Source organism: Callithrix jacchus, chromosome 4 (genome assembly GCF_049354715.1).
Source record: "Callithrix jacchus isolate 240 chromosome 4, calJac240_pri, whole genome shotgun sequence".
Classification (NCBI taxonomy): domain Eukaryota; kingdom Metazoa; phylum Chordata; class Mammalia; order Primates; family Cebidae; genus Callithrix; species Callithrix jacchus.
Window position 1 is genome coordinate 159,248,054 of NC_133505.1, and position 24,704 is coordinate 159,272,757.

Below are 24,704 nucleotides of genomic sequence, written 5' to 3' on the forward strand. Positions count from 1 at the left end.
ATTTCTTACTGGAATCGAGATCCACAGAATTCAAGTTGTTTTCTGCTATGACTCTATTCCAGATGAAGTGGACACAAGGAAAGGCCTTGGATAATCTAAAGATGGAAGTGTCAGAGCTTTACATATTGGGTTAACCAAATAAACAAAAACTATATGCATTTATATAATTTTCAATGACTAGCAAATGTAGTTTATTTGTTTTTTCTATGTTAAAAAAAAGCCAAGGGATAACTTAAGAGTCTGAGAAATTGATTATTGTCCCAGTATCATTTTGTACTTATGATCAAAGCTTATTATAATTTAAACTCACAGTTTCAAATATTATTTGTTTATTCACATGACTCTTTTCTCTAAGCCTTTAAAAACACACTTGGTGTATGATGAAATCTGTATTTATTAAAATAACCTACCTGCCAAGTTCTGAAGCACAGTCTTGAAGAGCCTGTTTATCTTTAAGGCATTGTTTCAGAAATGCTTGAAACTCTTCATTGGCCTTTGTGATTTGTTCCTGAATGCTACTGACAATTTGTTTAGACAAATGTGCATACAAAGTTTGTCCTTCTTGAGTCACTGCATCAAGTTTGCTCTGCCCATCACTGACTGAGTCCAAAATGTTCTGTTTCAGGAAATAAAGGTATTACCTACCTCAGGCAGAGGTAATAGGTGCATGGAACTATTCATTACACCTTTCATTAACTATTGTTAGCTGAAATAGTAGAGCAGGAGAAGAAAAACAGAGTCCAGAGGAAAAAAGCTTAACAAAGCCAGAGTAAAAATGATGCATACAATTGGATCTAGCCAAGGCTCCTGATTGAGAATGGTGTCAGCCAGTCACTGGAACCACTGAGGACCAGGTGTGAACAAGGTCGAGCTGGAATCAAGGACTTTCTCACCAAGGTCTTGTTCTCAGTCTCTCCCCATTCTTACTGCCTTAAGTAGCCCAGGTTCCACCATCTCTCAGGATTCATGTGAGATCCTCTAACTAGTTAGCTGCCTCCAGCCCCTCCCCTAATCCACCATGCATACAAAATCCTCAGGTCCTTTCTTTTACTGGTCTGCATCTTTCTTGGAAAACTTATGCTTGGGAAGGGCTTCAACAAAGCAAAAGAATTCCAGGACCAGGGCTAGCCCTACCTTTCCCAAGAGCTCTAGAGTGGCATCCCAACTGTTACTCAAACATTTCTTTGAGGCGTTTGCTACATCTCAAGCTTAAAAGGAGATAATTCTACATCTGATTTCTCCACACCTCCTGCAAAACCAGTTTCCTTTACTATAACAATCTTTCTACCATAACTTCTAATCTAATGGATTATCAACATCATTTTTATCCCCATTAGGACACAAAATCGTCATAGTTCTCGTTAGTTTTTAAAAATGGTTTCTTTTGCCTGGACATGGTGGCTTATGTCTGTAACCAGCACTTTGGGAGGCTGAGGTGGGTGGATCATTTGAGGTCAGGAGTTCGAGACAAGCCTGGCCTACATGGTGAAACCTTGTCTCTACTGAAAATACAAAAATTAGCTGGGCATGGTGGCACACGCCTGTAATCCCAGCTCCTCGGGAGGCTGAGGCAGGAGAATCACTTGAACCCAGGAGGCAGAGGTTGCAGTAAGCTGAAACTGTGCCACTGCACTCTAGCCTAGGCAACAGAGCGAGACTCCATTTCAAAAAAATATAAATATTTCTTTTTACAATATTTAACATAGTGCTTTACTTGGATTAGCCGCTTGACAAGCTTGGCCAAAACCTAACTTGGGCCTATTCTTCTGTAAATCATTTCCTAACTCTGCTTCGCCATGGCTTTCTCCTTCCTGAGTTCATATAGTTTCAGTCAGTAAAACCTATAAAACCTGTAATATCTCTTACTTTAGTTTGAATATATCCCATCTCTAAATATAGACCATAAGATACTAAAACACACAAACAGAAACCATGTCATCTTTTTAAAACACCTCCACGATAGTCATAAAACATAGATACAATTATTATACTCTTATTGTTATAAAATTAAAACTAGGTTTAGTTTAGAATGAATTCCAAAGAATGGTCAATAGGCTAAAAAGAGAGAGGAAAGGGATCTGAAATTCTCTAGCCCCAGCTTATTTTTTCAACATACTTAGCATGTTATCTATATCCTCTGACTCAATAACCCTAATTCTGTGAGGGAAGAGGAAAAGATTGGCACAAATAAAATTTGGGAAATGAGATAAGTTAGGTCGGGCTTCAGGTACTTGAGTGCAGTTTGGGGAGGAGGAAAAAGAATGCCAGCTTCTATACCTGAAGATCTTGGAGCTTTGCTTCTAGAACTTTGCTGTCACCAGTGCGATCTGATAATTCTTTTGCTGCCGCCTTTGCTCCCAAAAACCATTCTTGGAATTCCTGCATAGACTCTTTTGAAAGAAAAAAAAAAATCAGGAGTAAATCCAAAACACTGAATGAGCTCCCAAGATTACCACAACGAATTATTTCTGGCCTTCGCCTATCTCCTCTTGCCTTACAAGATATTCTAGAAAGAAAATGATAATATATAAAGTAACACAGTAGGATCTACAGCCATGAATGTTCACGGTAGAATTGAGAAGTTATCTCACAGGAAAGACTAAAAAGAAACGTATTTTCCTGGAATGTCTAATTTCCCATCGTGATTTTTCTTTTGGTAAAGAAAAATAATTAATTGTCTGAATATGTAAAAGTGCAAGGAGAGAAATGCTCCAGGGACATTTAAATGGAGAAATACTCCATTTAAAGTCATTTTGATGGCACAGGGAGGAACGACCTGTTCTTTCTAAGTTGACTTGGGGAGGCATGACGGATCCATGTGAGGCACAGCTGCAGGGCGAGCAGAGGCAGGGCCACAGGACCGGCAGTTTCCTGGACTGGCTGGCTGTTTCATGGCTTCTACTAAGGTTCAGTTGATTGTGTCCCTTCATCATAGTGTAAAACATTTCAACAGTTGTTTGAACAGTGGCTGCTGTTCACTGGAGCAGCAGAAGCAATTTTCCACACACCTGGGCTATATGTAGAAAATGCAGATCAAACTCAGAAGTATCAAAATAGTGGACTCTTGCTTTCTTGAGAAAAAGAGGAAAAAGAAAGAGGAAAAATTCTGCCTACGGCAAGAGCCCCGGAGCACAGCACTTCTCTCAAATCTCAAAGCATAAATGAATTTGAAATGATACTCTTCTGCAAAGTTTCCTCAAACTTTTGCTGGCAGTTTCCAGGCAGCATTTGGTTTGGATTCTTTCTCGGAAACAAACTACTCACACTAGGGCCCCTCGGAACTCACCACTGAAGTGTTTTTCCAGAGAGTCCTGCAGGCTGGCCTGGGTTTTGGAGCACAACTGGCTCACAGCTTCGTGTTTCTTAATCAGACCAGTCATTGCACGGCCCAGGCTCTCCAACTCCGCTGAGTGGTACTTGCGGCACAAGCTATTGAGATTTTCTTGGGTTGAGCTGATGTTGCTTTGCTGACTTTGAAGTTCTTTTTGTATATCCTACAGAATAAAAGTATATTATGAAGGATATTCATAACTTGAGATAAATATTCCATTTACTCCATTATGGTATTTTTTTACAATCGAAAATTGACATTCTTGAATCCACTCCATGGTGTATACATTTTGGTGCAAGTTTTTGAGTATTTGTACTAGCTCTGTATTGATTCTTTCAGACTTTTGCCTAGTTCTCCTTGGGAATAAACTGCTGTTGGGAAGTGGTTAGAAGGTGAGGCACAGTATAGCATTTCAGGCAAACTGAACAAGTCCTTAGAGATTCCAGTCCACGATTTTGTGTTTAGTCAATTGATTAGAGACAATCACAGTACACATTCTTCAGTGGGTCACTCGAACTTTGTTTCAGAGTCACAGGCCCACCAAAAGCACCAGTAGTTAATTAAAAAAAAAAAAAGACGTTAGTTTCAAGTACAGTAAGAAAATACGCTAAAACAGAAGAAATTGTATTTGTTGAAAAGTCAGCTCAATGCATGTCCTTTACAGGTGGCTGATTAGGAATAGTTTCTATTAATATGGATAGAAAACATGAAAATGGGCCAGGCATGGTGGCTCACAGCTGTAATCCCAACACTTTGGGAGGCTGAAGCTGGTGGATCCCTTGAGGTCAGGAGTTCGAGACCACTGTAGCCAACATGGTGAAACCCCATCTCTACTAAAAATACAAAACTTAGCTGGGCATGGTGGTGGGCACCTGTAACCCCAGCTACTGGGGAGGCTTCGGTAGGAGAATCACTTGAACCTGGGAGGGGAGGTTGCAGTGAGTCCAGATTGTGCCACTGCACTCTTGCCTGGGTGACAGAGCAAGACTCTGTCTCAAAAAATAAAAACAAAAAAATAGAAAACATGGAAATGAAATGTTTTCTCAGCTCTTTCTTTTAAAAAAATATGCACTCTCTGGATGAAAGTAGTCATAGTGACCAATAAATATAAATAAGTGATAAAAAACTATAGAATACTCAAGTTTGAAAGTTTGTGGTAGTCAAATAATTCTTCCACAGGCTTCACCCTTTTATCAAAAAGAAAAAACACTTTGAACAAGCATAGACTATGAGCAAGCACTACAGCAACACATGCTTTCTATTTTCAAGGTATTCATTTTTGATTTCTGAACAGCTGCATTCAGTTCTTTGCTTACTTTGCTGTGTTCAGTGTCACAAATAAGTTGGTCTGGTGTTCATATGGGTAACTGAGAGCAGAGGTTATATTTTTTATTATAGTCACCACAAAACAGGAGAATTATTATCACCATTTGAATGGAAGCACTTACTGATAGTTTATTACCTACCTTGACTTTTTTCAATCCTTCACAAGTCTCAGTTTGGGCACAGTTCATCAACGATTCTTCCACTTTTGTGAGCCATGTTGTTACATCATTAATAAATTTCTCCACCTGTGTACTTTGAGCAGTGAAATCCTTCAAGGTTCCTTTTGCTACTTCAGTTATTTCTTTGGCATGCTCCAGTTTCTGCCTTAAGTCTGCTTCTATAAACTAAATAGAAAGCAAGATTTCATTAAAAATCTATGGAGACCAAATGCATACTCATTTGGTAGAAATTCTGTTCATGTGTGGCTTAATTGTCAAAACCACACACAAGTCTCATCATGGAAGCCAGCTCTGATGTTAATATGCCTTTCCAAGAAGGAAAATCAAAGGACACAGTTGCCAAAAATATAAAGTGATGGGCAAATAGAAAGAGTAAGGATTACGTTAACAATGGAGGTGAGAGTGGCAGCTCTCACTGAGGTTCCAGGGAATATGTGAGATGGCGTTCTCAAAGCAGAGCTAGACCTACCCAGAATCCCCAGGGGTAACCAGAAACCTGCTCTTGATTTTCCCTGGAAACACTCATTTTCCTCTCAGATATAACACTATCTGGGACAAAGACCACTGTAGGATTTTATCATAAAGCAATTTCACTTTGTCTTCACTGTCCCTTTAAAATATTCAGTAGAGCTAGTTCTCTTCTCCCTGGATGATATAGCTCAGGAGGGTCGACCTCTATGGCCCACTAGTTAGTAAAAGGACGTACAGTCACTATACATTGAAAAACAGTCTCAATTCCACAATTCAATCATCCCGGCCTATTTGGTAATATAAACTTTGAACTTATATTGAAGGCTTTTATTCTTACTCCCATCTCAGATCTGCTGGGAGCAGAAGCCCCACAGTGTGAAAGAGAGCAAATGTCTTTTTCTTCCTTTGTTTTATTTCTATTCTGCCACCCTGTGTAAGGCTTCTTTCTCCTGTGGGCTTGGACTGGCAGGAGGCAGGTGAGGGGTTCTGACTCACTGGATGGGCATCTGTGCCCTCTAGGACAGGTAAGGTTTCACATTCTTTCCTTCTCCCATAGGACTTGGTTTATGGGGTATTCTGACTTTTCTCATGCTTGGACTTCCCACTGAGGTTTCCTAGATGTGATGGTGCACTGTTCTTTGGCTCTTTACTTTCTCATTTCTCAGCCTGTAGGCCTTTCTTTAACTTCTCATTGCTAAGGTCTGTTTATCCTCCAGATAGCCTTCTTAGACTAACTATAACATCCTCACATGGTGACATCTTCCTTTCCTTTCCTCTCATGGTTCATATTTGGGCCAAGTCACAATCTGGCATTCATCTCCAACTAACTCTGAGGTGCAGGTCCCCCACAAGCCATCATTATCCTTTAGCAAATGTACCAGCAGTTAACCAGCCTGGATGTCACCTGAGGATTCTTGAGGGGTTAGAAATCAGACTCCCATGCCTGCCAAATGCAGTAGACAAATGTCCTGTTCTCCAGGTGGCACTGCTGGAACCCTTCTGCCTTGAGGTAAGGTAAGCCACTCCCGCATCTCTTTCTTGAGTAATCATAGGGGTGTGTGTGTGTGTGTGTGTGTGCACATGCGTCTGTGTGTGAGAGAGAAGGAGAGAGAGAAAGGAAGAAAGAGAAGACTAGAGTACACCAATGACTCTCTGAAGATCCTGCCTCAACTCTGCAAAAGCCCATCTGTTACCCGTTGATATCCCTAACACATTCCTGTGCATGTATATCATCCCCAATATACTGATGAACAAGCAGTCTCAGGTCAGAGCAAAAGCTTAACTGATCAACTAGATTGATTGCTTGGCCCAAAGGAGTAAATCAAAGACAAAGACACAAGAAGAAGAAAGCAAATGCAGAGAAGATTGACAAAAGTAGCAACAAATACAGAAGCTAAAGGGATGCAGTTGAATCCTGAGCCTGGAGCCAGTGGGGCTGGTAGCCAAAAGAGACCCACCATGCTGGATGCTTCCAGGGCTTGGGCACTGAGGTAGCGCAGATTTTCTGACCAGTGATGATCTACCCTGGCCTGCTTCATGGTTCCCATGGAATTGTGCCATCTGAAGGGCCGTGAAGGGAGGTTTACAGTGGTGACCCCTCTAAATTCGGTTCTTGAGTAACAGCATTAGGAAAATATCAGTAAGAACATCAACATTCATAAGAGGGGTTTCTAGGCCAGGTGCCGTGGCTCACACCCATAATACCAGCACTTTGGAAGGCCGAGGCAGGCAGAGTGCATGAGCTCAGGAGTTCAAGACCAGCCTTGGCAACATGGTGAAACTGCCTACCTACAAAAAATACAAAAAAATTAGCCTGGCATGCTGGTGTACACCTAGAGACCCAGCTCCCAGGGAAGCTGAGGTGGGAGGATCACTTTAGCTTGGAAGGCAGAGGTTGCAGTGGGCCAAGACTGCACCACTGTACTCCAAGATTGTGACAGAATGAGACCCTGTCTCAATAAATAAACAATCAACAACAAAAACAACAAAAAAAGAAGGGGGTTCTGTCCTGTCTAGACATGAAATGGTCTATGAGGCAACTTGGGTAATAATATTTCTGAATTTCAGCAGGAAAAAAAAAGAACTACCCTTATTATAATATTCAAGGTGGAAACATGCTATTAATACTGGCCCGAGGAATACCAAAATATATTAATATTTTGACCACCATGTCTGACTAGATCCACCTGTTTGCTTGGAATTATGGTGATGATAACAATGAGGATGTATAAAGTATGTATATATATATATATATATATATATATATAGAGAGAGAGAGAGAGAGAGAGAGAAATATATTTATTTATAGATTTATATTTATATAAATCTATAAATATACATATTTATAAATCTCTATATTTATAATCTATAAATATATATATAAATCTATAAAGATATAAATATATATATTTATATATATCTCTCTCTATATATATGTCCTTTATACATTCTCATTGTTATCATTACCATAATTCCAAGCAAACATGTGGATCTTATATCTCCATATATAGAGAGAAATATATATATTTATTTATATATTTATAAATATGTATAGAATTTATAAATATATATTTTCTCTCTATATATAGAGATTATAAATTTATAAATCTATAGATATATTTATAAACATATAAATATAAATATATTATATGCATAAATATATAAATATATATTTATTTATATACATATATACAGTGAAAGAGAGAGAGAGAGAGAGAGAGAAAGTCTAGGATACGGTAGTTATTACAAATGCTTACCCGAAGGTCTGGCGGTGTTTCTGGATTTTTAGTTAAATTTTTAAGATCATTAACTTTGGAATGCAGTTCTTCCAATCTCAATGCTTTGTTTTTAACTTCAGACTGCCAAAAGGGAAGAAGCATAGCTAATCAAAAACACTGACATGCTATATTTGGCATTTAATAATTTCAAGAGCTAACTTTGTTAAAATACTCCAACCAGTGTAAAAATTTCAAGAGCTAACTTTATCCAAATACCCAGCCAGTGTAAAAAAGAAATCTGTTTCATTTTTCTGAGGGCTGTCATGATGTACAAATGTGGAAAAATGTTACAATTAACATTCACTTGGAATGTGAAGGTGTGTGTAGAATTTTGTTTCTCTCCACTCCTTTTTATTAGGAGGAAAAGCTCCTGGAAAAAAATTAAACGCTGACCCAAAGTCTTGAGTCAGTGGGGATTTTCGATAGGCTAACTGTTATTTATTCATTAACTTTAGTATTACTGGTTACTATGGTGGCATGAAACTCTTGAAGACACATTTCAAAGCAAATACACGTCAGGAGAGACTAATTACTGTAGACCATGCGTAATATGAAACAAACGTTCCAAATAAAAATTTAGGCTGGTTTCGGTGGCTCACGCCTGTTAATCCCAGCACTTTGGGAGGCCAAGGACGGTGGATCATCCGAGGTCAGGAATTTGAGACTAGCCTGGCCAACATGGTGAAACCCCATTTCTACTAAAAATACAAAAATTAGCTGGGCGTGGTGGTGAGTGCCTGTAATCCCAGCTACTCCGGAGGCTGAAGCAGGAGAACTGCTTGAACTCAGGGTGGTGGAGGTTGCAGTGAGCCAAGATCTCACCATTGCACTCCAGCCTGGGCAACAAGAGAGCAACTCCATCTCAAAAAATAAAATTAAATTAAAATTAAAAAATAAAAATTTAAAGGATATTAAAGCAGAAACAGGTTAAGAAATTGACATATACTATTTTGCCTTTTTTTTTCACCAACAGTAACATAAAGAGGAGGAAAGAACAATCAAAGAATTATCATTAAAGAAATGAGATGCTTGTAACTTCATTAGTTATTTGAAGCTACAAAGGAGCATTTACTGAACTATTCCTCTCAAAAATGGCATTTTTGTGCTTTGTGGACACTAGCAAACCTCCTGATGCCTTCAATTCAGAAAGGAATTTCCTTACTGGAAGATGTGATGAGCTGTCAGGCCCTCTGGCTTTCTCCAGAAGCTGGCCAGGCAACAGAGCAATCAATCTCCCTACTTATCTACACTCACTACACTGCAGCAGGAATGGCTCTTTGGGCAGTGGACTGAATCTGATTCACTGATTTTATTAGCTAGTGTGTCACAGGGACAGTGGGTAACAGATACAACCCATCTTTGTGAGTAACTGAACCTGGCCATATCGAATGTGGGTCGGAAGCATATTGAACCATTGGATTTCTGAGGTCAATAGTAGTTGGTTAGCTTAACAACTCCCTCTCACCGCCACCCCCCGCCCCCCAAAAAAAGCCCTGATTTGTAGTATTTACCACCATGGGACGCTACCACATGATGTCACAGCACACGGAGTTGAAGACGTACACAGCAGTACATTGCTCTAAAATATTTCAACCATGATATGATAGATGTCAATAACTCAAAGGCCTAGGTAAATACACCTTCAGTTGTCATTACCTTTGTATTTAATGGAACTTACTTAGTTTTACATTTATTTACAATTTAATTTTTAATAATGGCTGTTTTTAACACTGGCTTGCAAAAATTTCTGAACATTTAACAATCGACTCTTGCAAGCTGGTGTAAGCTGGATCCAGCACAGGCCACTCTGGAGCTATAATGTTAGTTTAGCACCAGAGATAACTGCTGAAGACACTGAGGTGTCCGCCACCCCTGCCTGTGCTTTTGGTCTGGATAATTTCTTCTCCTTCTGATTGTCCTCAGAAATTGGAATTAAATAATAAAATATTTAGACTGTTCTCTGGATCAAAGGCAAGTTAGGTAATACAATTCATTTTCATTCATGTATATTTTTCTGGACTAAAGTCACTATCTCTTCTCACTCTGTTTCTCTTTACCATGCTCCACTTATATCATAGCCCAATTGCTACTTGATATTTTATATATAATATATATTGTAATATAAATAATGTAAATTCCATAAGGGTAGGACTTTCTGTTTTTCTATTATATTTTCATGTCTGAAACAGTGCCTGACATAACTTAGATGCTTATTAAGAATTTGAAGAATGATTAACAAATGATTGCCAGAAATAGGAATAAAAAGAGTTTAAGGTCAATTGGTGACTAGAACTTTAAAAGGTCAGAGATTCTTTTAAAGTGGAAGCTCATGACCCTCCAATCTCCAGTTTTCTTCCATTTTTGAAATGGAAGTGGAAGAATCCACTATCTGGCATAATAAGAGCACTCGGTAAGTACTCAGTAAGCAGTTTGGGATTTTTTTGAATAAGAAAAAAATGGGTATTAAATATTACTAAATTACAAACACTTCCCATTGGCTTTTTAAGTAGAAAGATGCCATATTCTCTGAAGAATTGGAACAATTATAGATTTTATAGACTTTCACTTTTCTACTAATGCTTTAAAGAGACCTAAATAAGCATAGATTAAAATGCAAAAAAAATCCTCCTATTCATAACCTGTTCAAATTAAATAGCAAAAAATAGTTAAGAGTTTTCTAACACTCTTCTATGTCTCTAAAAAGAAGAATAAGGCCCGGAGCAGTGACTCACACCTAAACCCAGCCCTTTGGGAGGCTGAGGCAGGGAGATCACCTAGTCAGGAGTTCAAGACCAGTCCGAGCAACATGGTGAAATCCCATTTCTAATAAAAATTCAAAAATTAGCCAGGCGTGGTGGCACAGGCCTATAATCTCAGCTACTTGGGAAGCAGGCTGAGAAACAAGAATCGCTTGAACCCAGGAGGTGGATGTTGCAGTGAGCCGAGATAGCACCACTGCACTCCAGTCTGGGCAACAAAGCAAAACTTTGCCTCAAAAAAATATAGAAAATAAAAGAAAAAAGAAAAATTAAGTTTTAAGAAAGAACTTTTTTTTTCATATTCTGGTCAACGATATGCAACCAGCTCCCATATGTCAACACAGTCGATTTACCTCAAATTCTTTAAGCAGTTCTTCAGCTCTGCGGTGGTTACTCAGGTTGCTGATGTTTTCTGCCATCTGTGGAACAGAGTTGTTTGACCATCCCTCGATCTCATCTTTACTTGAGAGCACGTCATCCCAAATGGACAGGCTTACTCTCAGCCTGTCCATGTTTTCTTCAAGTTTCTCTGTTACCTAGGAGAGAAACAGAAGCCATGGCATTCATAGTCAGAGGCGTAAGGTGATCATGCCCCCACCAAAGTACTAAAAATACCAATGCTTTTATCAGAAAAGTATATTCTGACTGACAAACACAGTTTCACAAAAATTATTATAACCTAACAAGTGTACCTGACTCATGTAAAAGCTAACAAATACATAGATTTCTTCTGTCATTGGAAGAGTTCTGTGAATTCCTGAGACACCACCTTTTCATTTGTAAACTGGGATATGAACAACATCAGGTCCATTGGTATCTACTATAACTCACTGTGAGGTTGGCTTCTACAGGACAAAGGTCATCAAGAACAGTGTTGTTTCTTTTTTCTTACTATATCTGGCATTCCTCCCAGATATAGTAAGAAAAACAAATACAACACTGTTCTTTTTTTTTTTTAAATTTATTTATTTTACTTGTTGGGGAGGGACAACATGGGGAGAAATGGCAGATATATTATGCACCTAAGCAAAAAAAAAAAAAAAACAAAACAGTGCTGTATTTGTTTTTTCAAGTAATAAGTATTTTTATTTGTAATGCTGAGGTATAATTAGCATTAATTATATTCAAACATATTTATAATGTAATACATATGAAAGCAACCAATTTTGCACATTAAAAGTAAAATATTATTGCTTATCATTCTTCCCATAATGCTATGCACTAAAATCCCAAAAGCTATAAATGAAAAAAATATAGCATGCTAAAAAAAAGAAAAGAATCTTCTTTTAAAAGTGGAAGCATATAGGGTTTTCTGCAGTTCCCAAATCCTTTGATTATATTACACAAATATCAAAATCTAACTGGTAAATTTAGCTTAAGTAGGGAACCACTGTACTGAAACTAGATTTTGATAAATGGTGGGCAACAGAATCACTGAATTTTTTAGCTGGAAGATAATGTAAAATATTTATGGATTGATACATAGCATTCCAGAAAAATCAAGTGACTTGTTCTGTGGTCACATAGCTAGTAAGTGACAGAACAACAACTCAAACCCAAACATGTAAATTACAAGTGCAATGTTTTCCAATGCTAAATTATAGCCTTATTATTTTAAATTATTATATATTATGGTTTAATATTTTATAGAATATTTATACATTCTTCTCTTTTAGCTGTAATTTCATAGTTTGGGGAAAAAAAACATTCAGAGTTATAATTTGTTATGACTGAGGCTATCAAGTGAAATTTCCAAAAGACTGAGAATAAATTTTAACGAAGCAGATACATTTTTTACTATTTCTAAACTTTATGTGAGCACTGTTTTTCTTCAGAATATAATTTTACATTTAGTATTAAATGTTAAAATGAAATTTGGCCTGGTGCTGTGGCTCATGCCTGTAATCCCAGCACTATGGGAGGCCAAGATGGGCAGATCACCTGAGGTCGGGAGTTCGATACCAGCCTGACCAACATGGAGAAACCCTGTCTCTACTAAAAATACAAAATTAGCAGGGCATGTTGGCACATGCCTATAATCCCAGTTACTTGAGGCCTGAGGCAGGAGAATCTCTTGAACAAGGGAGGCAGAGGTTGCAGTGAGCCAAGATTGTGCCATTGCACTCCAGTCTGGGCAACAAGAGCAAAACTCCGTCTCAGAAAAAAAAAAAGTGAAATTCACATCCTTGAATAACCCTTTGTCCAAAAACTTGGTTGGGAAATGTGAATACTTAAATGGTTTGCAGAATCTTACATCCAGCCATTTGTCCATGGTGCTCTCCATGTCTGTTTTCACCAAGCTGAAATCACTACTGTGAATTTTTTTCAGCTCAGACAACAAGTGTTTTCCTTTGCTGGTAAAGTTATCCAAATCTTTTTGCTTATAATTCATTTTGTTCCTGGCAGTTTCGTGCTGTGGATAAATGGTTTCTTAATTAATAAAATAGTCAGTAATAAGTCATGGGTTTAAAACCATTTGCCTCTAAGAAATTTAATTCATAATGACCTTATGCAGAAATTAGTGACATTAATTAACTATATGAATAGATATAAAACCATTTTCTTGAATTGCTAGAGTCCTAGAATGCCAGTATTCCTAGGGGAAAAAACGTTGAGCTCGTTAGCGTGAATTATCCACATCTAAGTATACTGAGAAGAATTGTGTAGAGAACTGTTATACAAGTAAAAACCAGATCTACTAAAGCAGAATACCAACATAAATACACTTTAAATTTTACCTTGGAAAAGGCCCATTTAAGATCCTCCTGATCTTTTATGGTAGTTCTGGTTACAATCACACTGCTGGCATTTTCCAGGACTTTAGATACAGCTGACTTCAGGTTCTGATATTCTCTCATTAAGTCAATTAGTCCACAGCATTGACCCTGACTGTAATGATTAAAGAAAATATATTATTTGGTGTCATGTATTCAGTTCCCTACAATTGGACTTGATGTTTCACTATATAAAGGCATTAATATTCATAGATGGATGCTGGAACCAAGAGAAAAGCATATTTCTACATACGGACCTCAAACTAATGCTGCTGAAAAGCATATTTCTACACATTGACCTCAGACTAATGCTGCTGAAAAGTCTATTTCTACATACTGACCTCAAACTAGTGCTGCTGATTAATCCTACTTACTCCAGCTTTTTTTTTCCAAGATGGCACAGTAGGAACAACTCAGGATTGCAGCTCTCAGTGAAGGTGCAGAGGGTGAGTCCTAGCCGCATTTCCAGACGGATCTTTGTTGCCCACAGAACAGGGAAATTCCCAGGTGTAGGAGAGACACGGAAAGCCAGCACAGCCCTCCTGGCTAGCGCGGGCCATTTCGGCCGGCACCACAGCGCAGTGGCACCCCGCACAAAATGCGCTGATCTGGGTGCCCTGTTAAACCGGCAATCTGAGATTTGGGAGGGCAGATTAGCATATCCATCTGATTAAATGGGACTTGGACAGTGAGCCAGACAAGGAGATTCCCGGGAAGTGACATTTGAGCCAGTGCAGTGGGCCCCTGCACAGGAAATCACACAGATCCCGGTGCCCTACCAGCAGGCGACTAAAACACCTCGGAGAGAGTCAACCATTAAACTTAAAAAAAATCCTACTTACTTCAATGTCCAAAATATTCTCCATGAATGAGGCATGCACACAACCATTGAAACCAAATCTATGAACTCAATGACAAAAAAGCAATATATGTTCTTGCCAACACTAACTTACTAGATGACTCACCCAAATATATTTTTTAATGTCTTTTTCCATGTTGTTTTAATTATTTCATAATGTTTCAGGTAAGAAACAACAATAAAGCATAAACTGAAACTAACAAATATAATTATTAGTAATGAAAACATATATCAGATTTTCTCTTCCATCTCAATGTAATAAATTCTCATTGGATATGACTCCCCTGAAAACTGTCAAAATGAGAAGATAGTTGTTGTTTATAAAAAATAAGGTGGTCTACAACCATATCACCCTGAAAACACCTGATCTCATTTGATCCTGTGAAGGTAAGCAGGGTCCAGCCTGGTTAGTACCTGGATGGGAGACCCTCTGGGAACACTGGAAGCTGTAGGCTTTTTTTTTTTTTTAACAAACTAACACACAAACAAAAAATGGCCAGGCACCATGCCTCATGCCTGTAATCCCAGCACTTCAGAAGTCCAAGGCAGGCTGATCACTTGAGGCCAAGACTTCAAGACCAGCCTGGCCAACAAGGTGAAACATTGTCTCTACTAAAAATGCAAAAATCAGCTGGGTGTGATTGCTCACACCTGTAATTCTAGCACTTTGGGAGGCCGTGGCATGTGGATCACGAGGTCAGGGGTTCAAGATCAGCCTGGCCAACATGGGAAAACCCCGTCTCTACTGAAAATACAAAAATTAGCTGGGTGTGGTGGTGCATGCCTGTAGTCCCAGCTACTTAGGAGGCTGAGGCAGGAGAATGGCTTGAACCCAGGAAGGCAGAGTTTGCAGTGAGCCGAGATAAAAAATCGGCTGGGCTTGGTGGTGCTTGCCTGTAATCACAGCTACTTAGGAGGCTGAGGCAGGAGAATGGCTGGAACTTGCATGGCAGAAGTTGCAGTGAGCCAGGATCACACCACTGCACTCCAGCCTGGGCAATAGAGTGAGACTGTCTCAATAAAGAAACAACAACAAAAGAATAAAGTGCCTTTGAGCAAGCAAATTTACATCTAGAGATTTTTCTAAAGAAATCAAATTATGTGCACTTAGATTTAGGTAAAATGATACTCTTCACACCATTATTTGTAAAAAGAGAAAAACAGAAATAACCAAAATGTTAAAAACAGGTCAATAAATATATCCTGTCATACATTCTTATGACAGAACAAACACTGCACAACCTCTAAGAAATCACAACGTAGGATAATGTTTAATAATATGGAATAAAGTTTGTACAATATGATTCAATATAAAATGCCTGCATTGTTAGTCTACATTGTATAATGTGTTCTGAATTTTGTTTAAAATGCCGTTGTATATGATGTAAAGTATGTATTGAGGTTCATTTTCTTAAATGCATATGAATCTCCAATTGTTCTATTACCATTTATTGAAAAGCTTATTCTTTCTCCACCAAACTTTCTTTATATCTTTGTCAAAACAATTGACTATATATGTGTGGGTCTATTTCTGGACTCTGTTCCACTAGTTTATATATTTATCCTTTAGCCTGTGCCATACTGAAACTAGCCAGTATAAGTTCTCCAATTCTTTTTTGTTATTTATCTATTTACTTCCTTCCTTATTTATTTTAGGTACCAGAGCTACCAGCAAAGTCTTCCAATTCTTTTTCAAAATTGTGCTGGCTATTCTAGTTGGTCTTGTGTTTTTACACATACATTTTAAAATCATCTTGTCAAATGAATTTTTGCAAAAATTCTGTGGGCATTTTGATTGGGATCGTATTGATATCAAAAAAATACCTCAATAACAAAAAACCCCAAGTTAGCCAATTTGAATATTTAAAAAGATATATAGATTGCAAATAACATATCAAAATATGTTCAATATCAGTCATCAAGGATATACAAGTTAAAAACAAAATGTGCCAATTCTTGGAACAATGCTTATGAGTTATTCCTGCTCCACAAGGAGCAGTTAAACACACACAGACACAGACACACACACACAGACACAGACACACACACACAGACACAGACACACACACACACACACAGACACACACACAGACACACACACAGACATACACACACAGACACACACACAGACACACACACACAGACACACACACAGACACACACACACACAGACATACACACAGACACACACACACAGACACACACACAGACATACACACACACAGACACACACACACAGACACACACACACACAGACACACACACACAGACACAGACACACACAGACACACACACACACACATACACACACACAGATAGAGATAGAGAGATGGCTCTACACATCTAGTAGAATGTCAAACAAGAAAATAAACAAAAACGTCACAGTACTAAGTGGTGGAAATTATGTGGAGCAACTGGAACTCTCACACATGACTGATGTGAATGCAAAATGGTACAGCCACTTGAAAAATAGTTTGGCAGGTTCTTACAAAGTTAAACATATATGTGGCTATACAACCCACAGTCTCACTTTTCATACCCAAATGAAATCAAAACTTACGTACTTGCAAAAACTTGAATGTGAATGTTTATAGATACTTTATTTATAATTGTCCAAACTGGAAAGAACCCAATTGTCCATCAACTAGTAAATGAATAAACTGTAGTACACCCATTCAGTGGAATATTCAGCTGTAAAAACATGAATGAACTACTGACACGCACAATGACATATGTTGTGCTAAATAAAAGAAGCCAGGTTACATTCTATGTGACTTTGTTTATAGATGATTCTAAGAAAAAATAAAACTATAGATGTGGAAAACTGATTCCTCATTGCCAGGGGGCTAACGGCAAGGGGAAGGGATACAGACATTTTTTTAAGTGGTAGAGCTTTGATTGTGAATTTTTAACAGTTACACAACTGTACCTCAATTATAAACAAGTACAACAAAACAACAAAATTAGAAAATTAAAAGTTAAGGCTGTCATGGTAGCACTTCATAACTGTTGACAACTCCTGCTTTAAGCATTTAATTTCACATGCAATTGGGTTTTTGTTTTTGTTTTTGAGATGGAGTCTTGCTCTATTACCCAGACTGGAGTGCAGTGGTGCGATCTTGGCTCACTGCAACATCTGCCTCCCCAGTTCAACCAATTAATTCTTCTGCCTCAGCCTCCCAAGTAACTGGGAATACAGGCACTCTCCATCACACCCGGCTAATTTTTGTATTTTCAGTAGAGATGGGATTTCACCATGTTGGACAGGATGGTTTTGAACTCCTGACCTCAGGTGATCCTCCCACCTTGGCCTCCCAAAATGATGGGATTACAGGCATCAGCCACTGTACCTGGCCTGTAATTGTTATCCTAAAGTAACATCCTCAGTAAAGTTCTGTAAAAACTAAGTAAATTTTTAATGTTATGAAAGTGACACAGAATACCTAAGATGGTAAAAGATAAATTTAACTACTGATCACATCAACACAAAACAGGCAATGTCCTAATCACAAAATAAGCGGGAAGCTAAACACAAGAACTGGGTGGGTTTTGACTTACTTTTCATGAATTAGTCTTTTGGTATCGTCCCAGGTGACCTCTAAGCGGTTTATCTCCCTATCAACTTCAGGTGCAAAAGCTACATCTTTCTGGGCAATTTGCTTGGCTTTGTCTTTCAACCAACATAGTTCATGCTCATGAGAATTCAATTCATCTTCTAGCTGATTAAACACTCTTAACCTGTGAATTAAAATGTTATTTTCCTATTAATTTACTAACAGTAGTAAATCAACATTTCCTCTCCCAAAGTATATGATGAGTCCATAAAGCACTCATTTGGTCAACTAGAAAAACTTTTAACACAGAAACTAAATTAATGTTTATCAATGGATAAAGTTACCTTTAAAGTTAATTTTGCAAAATAACTCAGACTGTACCTCAGGAAACACTGAAAGTCATTCTTACTACTCACCATCAACCTTCTATTAAGTTTTTATTTTCTTTCCACTTTGATGGTGTAAGATTTTCAAAACTAGGGCTGACCTCATAGGCCACATAGGTAAATACTTATTGTAAAATCAGTGGTAAGAAATGTTTCAGGTCCATGAGGTTCAATCCATGTAAATAATAATGCTTAAGGATGATAGCTGCTTCATTCAATATCAAATTAGATTTACTGAGCTCTGCATATATATATATATATGTCTTAAATTACTTACCTTGTTTGGAAGATTACCATAAAGAAATGATCATTTTTGTCCCTAATCTATTAATATCTGAGCATTTATAAAAAGTGGACATATTGCCAGCCTTAGTGGCTCATGCCTGTAATCTCAGCATATGGGGAGGCCAAAGTGGGAGAATTGCTTGAGACCAGGAATTCAAGACCAACCTGGGCAACACAGCAAGACCCCTATTTCTACAAAATTAAAAAAAAATTAGCTGGCCGCAGTGGTGCATGTGTATAGTTCCAGCTGTGTGAGAGGCTGAGGCTGGAGGATCACTTGAACTCAAAAGTTAGAGGCCACAGTGAGCCATGATGGCACCATTGCACTCTAGACTGGGTGACAGAACAAGACCTTGTCTCAGAGAAAAAAAAAGTGGCCACATAGAGGCAGCCATTGACTCTTCATTCTTACAGTACAGCACTGTAGAGTTCACACAGTGAGTATACATGTTTTATCCCATTTAATTCCCAGAAGATGGTGGCTGGGGGCAGGTGTTCTTATTATCCCCACCTTACAAGAAGAGAAGAGGTTTTCTCAAGGTGGCATAGTGAAGCATTAGTGTGGCTGGAATTTAAATAAGTCCATTAATTCAATATAACATTTTTTGCATCTGAAGTGTGACTTTGGTGAGTGCGGTGTTGTGGCTACTGATGTGGCTCTTTAGCCCAACTTGGGCTTTCTGCTCTAGAAATTTTACGATCTCCTGTCTGCTTGACCTAAGAACACCACGCCACCCTGCGGCACCAATGCTACTGCTGGCTTCCACAGTGAGCGACATTAGGCACCTTGTTCTCTCCTATTCTGGAGACTATTTTTCCTTCCCAAGTATCATTCTCTTTTGTAAATTTATTGTTAAACTGGTCAGATAATTTATTTCCTATAAAAACTATAATCTCAGGAGCCCAGTCCTAATACATACTCCACTATCATCTAACAAAATGTTTGATTCTGGTTAAAAGGAAACAACCACAGTGATCTTGTCAGGAACAGCATAATCTTTGCCAATTATGAAAACCTTGGCATCAATGCATTTCAGCTGTTTCTTTGCCCACTGGAAAAAAAAAATGGAAGAGAAAGTGGCCCTGAAAACAGGAGTCAGAAGATTCTATTAAGAAGAAAAAAAGATTGAAAAGAAGGCTACAGTTTAAGAAAACAACTCCTTTTCAAATTTACTAAGGAAACTTATCTTTTACCATAGCTTCTCAAATTAACACACCTGACAAAAACTCAACCTTGCTTCCTTAGACCCACTCCTCTGCCTCTTCATACCTCTAAGCAAACAGTTAAAAGTAGTTGACTCGGGGCTGGGCGCGGTGGCTCAAGCCTGTAATCCCAGGACTTTGGGAGGCCGAGGCGGGTGGATCACGAGGTCAAGATACCGAGACCATCCTCATCCTGGTCAATATGGTGAAACCCCGTCTCTACTAAAGATACAAAAAATTAGCTGGGCATGGTGGCGCGTGCCTGTAATCCCAGCTACTCGGGAGACTGAGGCAGGAGAATTGCCTGAACCCAGGAGGCGGAGGCTGCGGTGAGCCGAGATCACCCCATTGCACTCCAGCCTGGGTAACGAGAGCGAAATTCCATCTCAAAAAAAAAAAGTAGTTGACTCTGCCAAGCCCTTTGGTTTCACTTTAAATAAACACAGAATTCAAACAGCAGCTCATCACTTTCCTAAGCTCCTCTCTACAAGAGAAGTTTCACACCATTTTCTCTTTTCTAACATCTACCACGCCTCTGAATTAACGAGCTTACGGCAGTCTTTACCAAGAGGCTATCAGCCACCAGCAAGGAATTCCCTCCTACATTTTTACCACGGAAACTACTGGGATCACTCCCTTTCTCTTCTGCCTTCATTTTTGTAATAGAAGATGTGTCCTTCTCCCATCGGTAAAAAATTGTTTAAAAAAAGATAATAGGGGGGTCCAAAGTGGCTCCGGCGCTTGCGAAGGCGAGGTCATGAGTTCAAGGCTAACCTGAGCAAACTTATAAGCTCAAACTGATTGGCAAAAAAAAAAAAAAAAAAAAATAGATAATAGGATCTACATGTTCTTTGCTCATAAACAGACTTTAGGGAAATCCTTAAGGAATCCAAAGAAATTTTAGTACTTCTCAAGTGTCAAATTAGTCATTAATCTTATCTTCAAACTGGTAAAAAAAATTAAAAAGTTGCTAAATATGGTACTGCACACAAAAAGGTATCTGAGACAGTTCTCAATCAACTTAGAAGTTGATGTCGCCAAGGTTAAGGACATGCCTGGAAGAAACAAACAGGAAATCACAGAATCAGTCTGTGTTCTATACCTTTCTCCAAAGAGGATTTTGAGGGCTTCAACATTTAAAGGGGAAAGTGGGCTGGAGGGGAAAGAGAGAGCATAAGGTTAATTCATGTGTTGCAAGAGAAATGAAGTAGGCAGTGAATAGTCAATTATGAATTCATCTCGTGCTCATTAAATCAGCACTTTACCTAAGATAAGGAACACGTAGAGTAGCTACCTATGGAGATATTTAACCTTTTCTCTATACCTCTCTGCTTAGGAACAAAAGGGAAGGCAGCTTCTTGCATGACTCAGCTCTCAGCTATATTTCCTTCTTTTGGTAGAGTGAATTGGGATCCTGAGTTTTTATTTTCCTTTCATGGTACTAATTAAATTTTGCATAAAAGTTAATTCCAGAACAAATACAAAATAAAAGAGACAGGTGGCTGTGACAGTTTCCTTTACCTCTGCTGAAGAGCTTGGCGAGTAGGTTCTTTCAATCGTTCTTTGTCAGTCCTTTCTTCAATGTTCTCAATGCTTTTCAGCAGCTCCTCTTTCTGGTCTTGGAATGCTTTTTTCAACACTGCCAGGGCATCTGCCTCACTCTGCTTGGTTCCCAGAAGGTTCTGGATCCTCTCTAACTCTCCAAAGAGCTGATCAACCGTGGCTCTGCAGGAAGTCCTCTGCTCAGAGCTCCCACTTTTCAGATGGTATTGGGCTTTGGAAAGAATGCCATCAAGACTGACAGCAGTAGATTCTAATGCTTTAGCATCTTGAATAGCATCATTGAGGTTCTTTTCTATCAGATCAGACTGGTTCTTATTCATGCTGTTGGTTGCTTCCACCGTTTGCCTCAGCTTGTGGAGAACACTGGACAGAGAGGCGTGGCTCTGGAGGAATTCTGCCAAATGGGACAGGGCAAGCTGCCGCCTCTCCACAACCTGGCTGGCCTCCTCAAAGAGTTGGAAGCAGTCCTCAGCCTTGCCCTGCAGGAGATGGAGGTCCTCAGCTCGGCCCAGAGAACCCAGCTTTGCTAAGTGACCCTGCAGACTCTGCAATTCGCCCTTTTTGCTCTCTACATCTGCTGTGTGGTCCTGGAAGGGAAGAAAGAACTATTGATTCATCTGATACACTGTAGTCTACAACAGAGATATTCTACAGGATTTGTGATGTGAAGTTCTATTTTAAGTGCCATGGATAGTGTAGTACTTAAAGGTCATCTACAGTGAATCTTAGAAAATTCACAAAACTTTCTGTTTTGCTGATACACATATTTCATATAAAACACAACTCTGTTTTGGAACTATGTAATTAATTCTCTGAAAAAAAAATCTTTGTGGATAGAAATTGTTAGTTAAAAAAATAAAAACATTGGAAGATTCTTAAAGATGCCTATATATATTTTACATTTTAATTTTAATATTTTAAAGATGCATATATGTATATATTTATATACAAATATTTGTATTAGGTATCTTATATTTTTTTATATCTTAACTTTTAAATTTTAAAAGATGCATGTATTTAAAAACTTTAAATTTAAACATTTAGAAGATGTATATGTGTACACATACACGTCTTTCAAAATCTAAGGTTTCTTTTTTTTAACTAACAATTTCTATCCACAAAATCCATGAACAAATCTTTTTCAATTAAATTAGTTTCAAATCAGAGTTATATTTTATGCAAGACTGCTGTATAGGAATTTGACTAGCTCACAATAAATCGTGCTTAAAATCTAGCAGAAAACTGGCAACATTCTCATCATGGTTCTCATTAAAAAGAAATGATCACCTATCTTCATCTTGACAACGACGACTTTAAGGCTCCCCTCACTTTGACTACAGTATAGCTTCCTCTTGACTGCAGATCCTGACCTGTCTTTGCTTAGAGCATTTACTTTAGAAAACTTGTAATTGTAAGTTCATTCTCTGCCCCTTTGAGAGGTTAATCTTCTTAGAGCTCTGGCCAGTTTTCCACCTCTGCAATATTTTTCTGAAGGACCAGGGAGCCATCTCTCTGAAATGAAGTGAAGATAGCTGCTCTCTCTCAGTCTCTTTGGAGGGTAGAGCCTAAATTCCCTGGGTATCTTCCTCCAAGATGTAAAACTACCTCCTATCCTGAAGGTAGGAGAAAGTTGCTTTTCCCTGCCACAGGATCAATTAGCAAACGCAGCAAGGAGTGAACACTCAGTGAATAAGAAATGTTTTATTGTTCAGTGTTGCTATATGTGTACTATGTAGCTTAGCTCCATTATTTCAATGCTTTATGATCAATATCTGAATTTTCCAATGTTTTCTGGTGCCAGAATAGTTATAATGTGTTGGGACTCAGAAAGTGATACCCTAAAATATGCTACTTTGGACTTTAAACTGAGAGAACCTGAGGAGCAGCAAATTCAAAGAAGAGCTTTTCTTGATGCTCCCTTATCTGAATAAGGAAAGTTCCTCCAGAAAAAAATATAATCATCAACTAGGGAAGACTAACTCACAGGAAAGTCCCTTACAGTCTGACATCCCACTCAAAGAGACTTTTAGCACAGGCTGCCATCTGTAATTCTGAGGTATGCTACCTGAGAAGCTTTTTCTGTATGATAAGACAGCCTTTGGTCATGGTGCATTTCCTCCCCTCACCCTTCCATAGCTTGTCCCTGTCATTCTCCTGAAGCCCCAGCCCCTATTTCTTTCTGTATGGCATAAAAACTTTGGTCATCTGGTTATCCTTTGAGTCTCACATTTTGTGGGGCTCCCATACAATTTGCACATAATAAATGTGTTTGCCATTTCTCCTGTTAATTGGTATATTGTCAGTTTCTTTCATAGACTGAAATTAATTGAACCTTCAGAGGGCAGAGGAAAGTTCTTTTCACCCTTCACATGCATAATTTATAAATAAGGGAAATGTTTTAAATTACTTTAAAGCTGAATAGTAATTCAGAAAAACTATACCATTAAAGTATTTGAATTCAGTATTAGTTTTCAGTATTGAAGTGAAACAAATAGTAACTGAAATAAAACAAATTTGTTTAAATAAAGCTGTTGCTTTTTCTTTAAGGAAATTCATGGAAAGGACTCTTAGAAGTACTGATAACTTTGGCGATTATACAGTTGGACCAAGAAAAATAAATTTAACTATTTGTTTTATTTCTATTGTAATGGAAATAAAGCAAACAGTAATTCAGAAAAACTATATAGTTAAAGTATTTGAATTCAGAATTGAAATTAAAACAAACCAGGAAACTTAAAAAGGGACATTCTTATCACTTTATACTAGAAATCATTTGCTCCCCTATGAAGAGACAGTTTCTTAAGAAAGTTGCCAATTTTATCTCAAGTGGCTTTATCTGCTTAATTTGTCTGCATAATTTATTGCTTTAATTCATATACTCAATTATTAAACCATGTTCATATAAATAAAAGTTGTTTCCACCATTAAAATTTTTTAAGTGTTGCATGTCTTTTTAATTTGAGAACTCTCTTTTATGAAAAAATTCTTCTTCAATCTTAAAAGAACACACTTTACCTTGTGTCGAGTAAGAGCTACTTGATGGTCGATTATGCTAATCTCAGAAGTAGCTTGTAACTCACTGAGAAACAGCTTGATCCAGATAGAAAAGGAAAGCAGCAGCTCATCAAATTGCTGGTGTTCAGAAACCACAGACTGAAGAAAATTAATCCTATGTAGACAAAGTATTAAAGTTAAAATGTCCCGTAAGTGAACAGAAAGGATTAATAATATATTTTG

The 24,704-nt window shown here is 38.1% G+C and overlaps 1 protein-coding gene and 1 pseudogene across 33 annotated transcripts in view; one reads left to right on the forward strand and one right to left on the reverse strand.

Moving 5' to 3' along the window:
* Positions 1–24,704, reverse strand: part of SYNE1 (spectrin repeat containing nuclear envelope protein 1) — a 518,696-nt gene that overhangs the window by 285,039 nt on the left and 208,953 nt on the right. For all 33 annotated transcript variants that reach the window (XM_078370315.1, XM_035297742.3, XM_035297743.3 and 30 more), the window contains 11 exons: positions 24,483–24,636; positions 21,426–22,054; positions 18,035–18,214; positions 13,582–13,732; positions 13,098–13,256; positions 11,197–11,379; positions 8,064–8,165; positions 4,798–5,001; positions 3,287–3,494; positions 2,278–2,390; positions 411–616 (listed from right to left, as the gene is read on the reverse strand). In XM_078370315.1, the coding sequence (XP_078226441.1) occupies positions 411–616; positions 2,278–2,390; positions 3,287–3,494; positions 4,798–5,001; positions 8,064–8,165; positions 11,197–11,379; positions 13,098–13,256; positions 13,582–13,732; positions 18,035–18,214; positions 21,426–22,054; positions 24,483–24,636 (2,289 nt within the window). The remainder of the gene's footprint in view (positions 1–410; positions 617–2,277; positions 2,391–3,286; positions 3,495–4,797; positions 5,002–8,063; positions 8,166–11,196; positions 11,380–13,097; positions 13,257–13,581; positions 13,733–18,034; positions 18,215–21,425; positions 22,055–24,482; positions 24,637–24,704) is intronic.
* Positions 14,812–14,931, forward strand: LOC118153224 (5S ribosomal RNA; annotated as a pseudogene).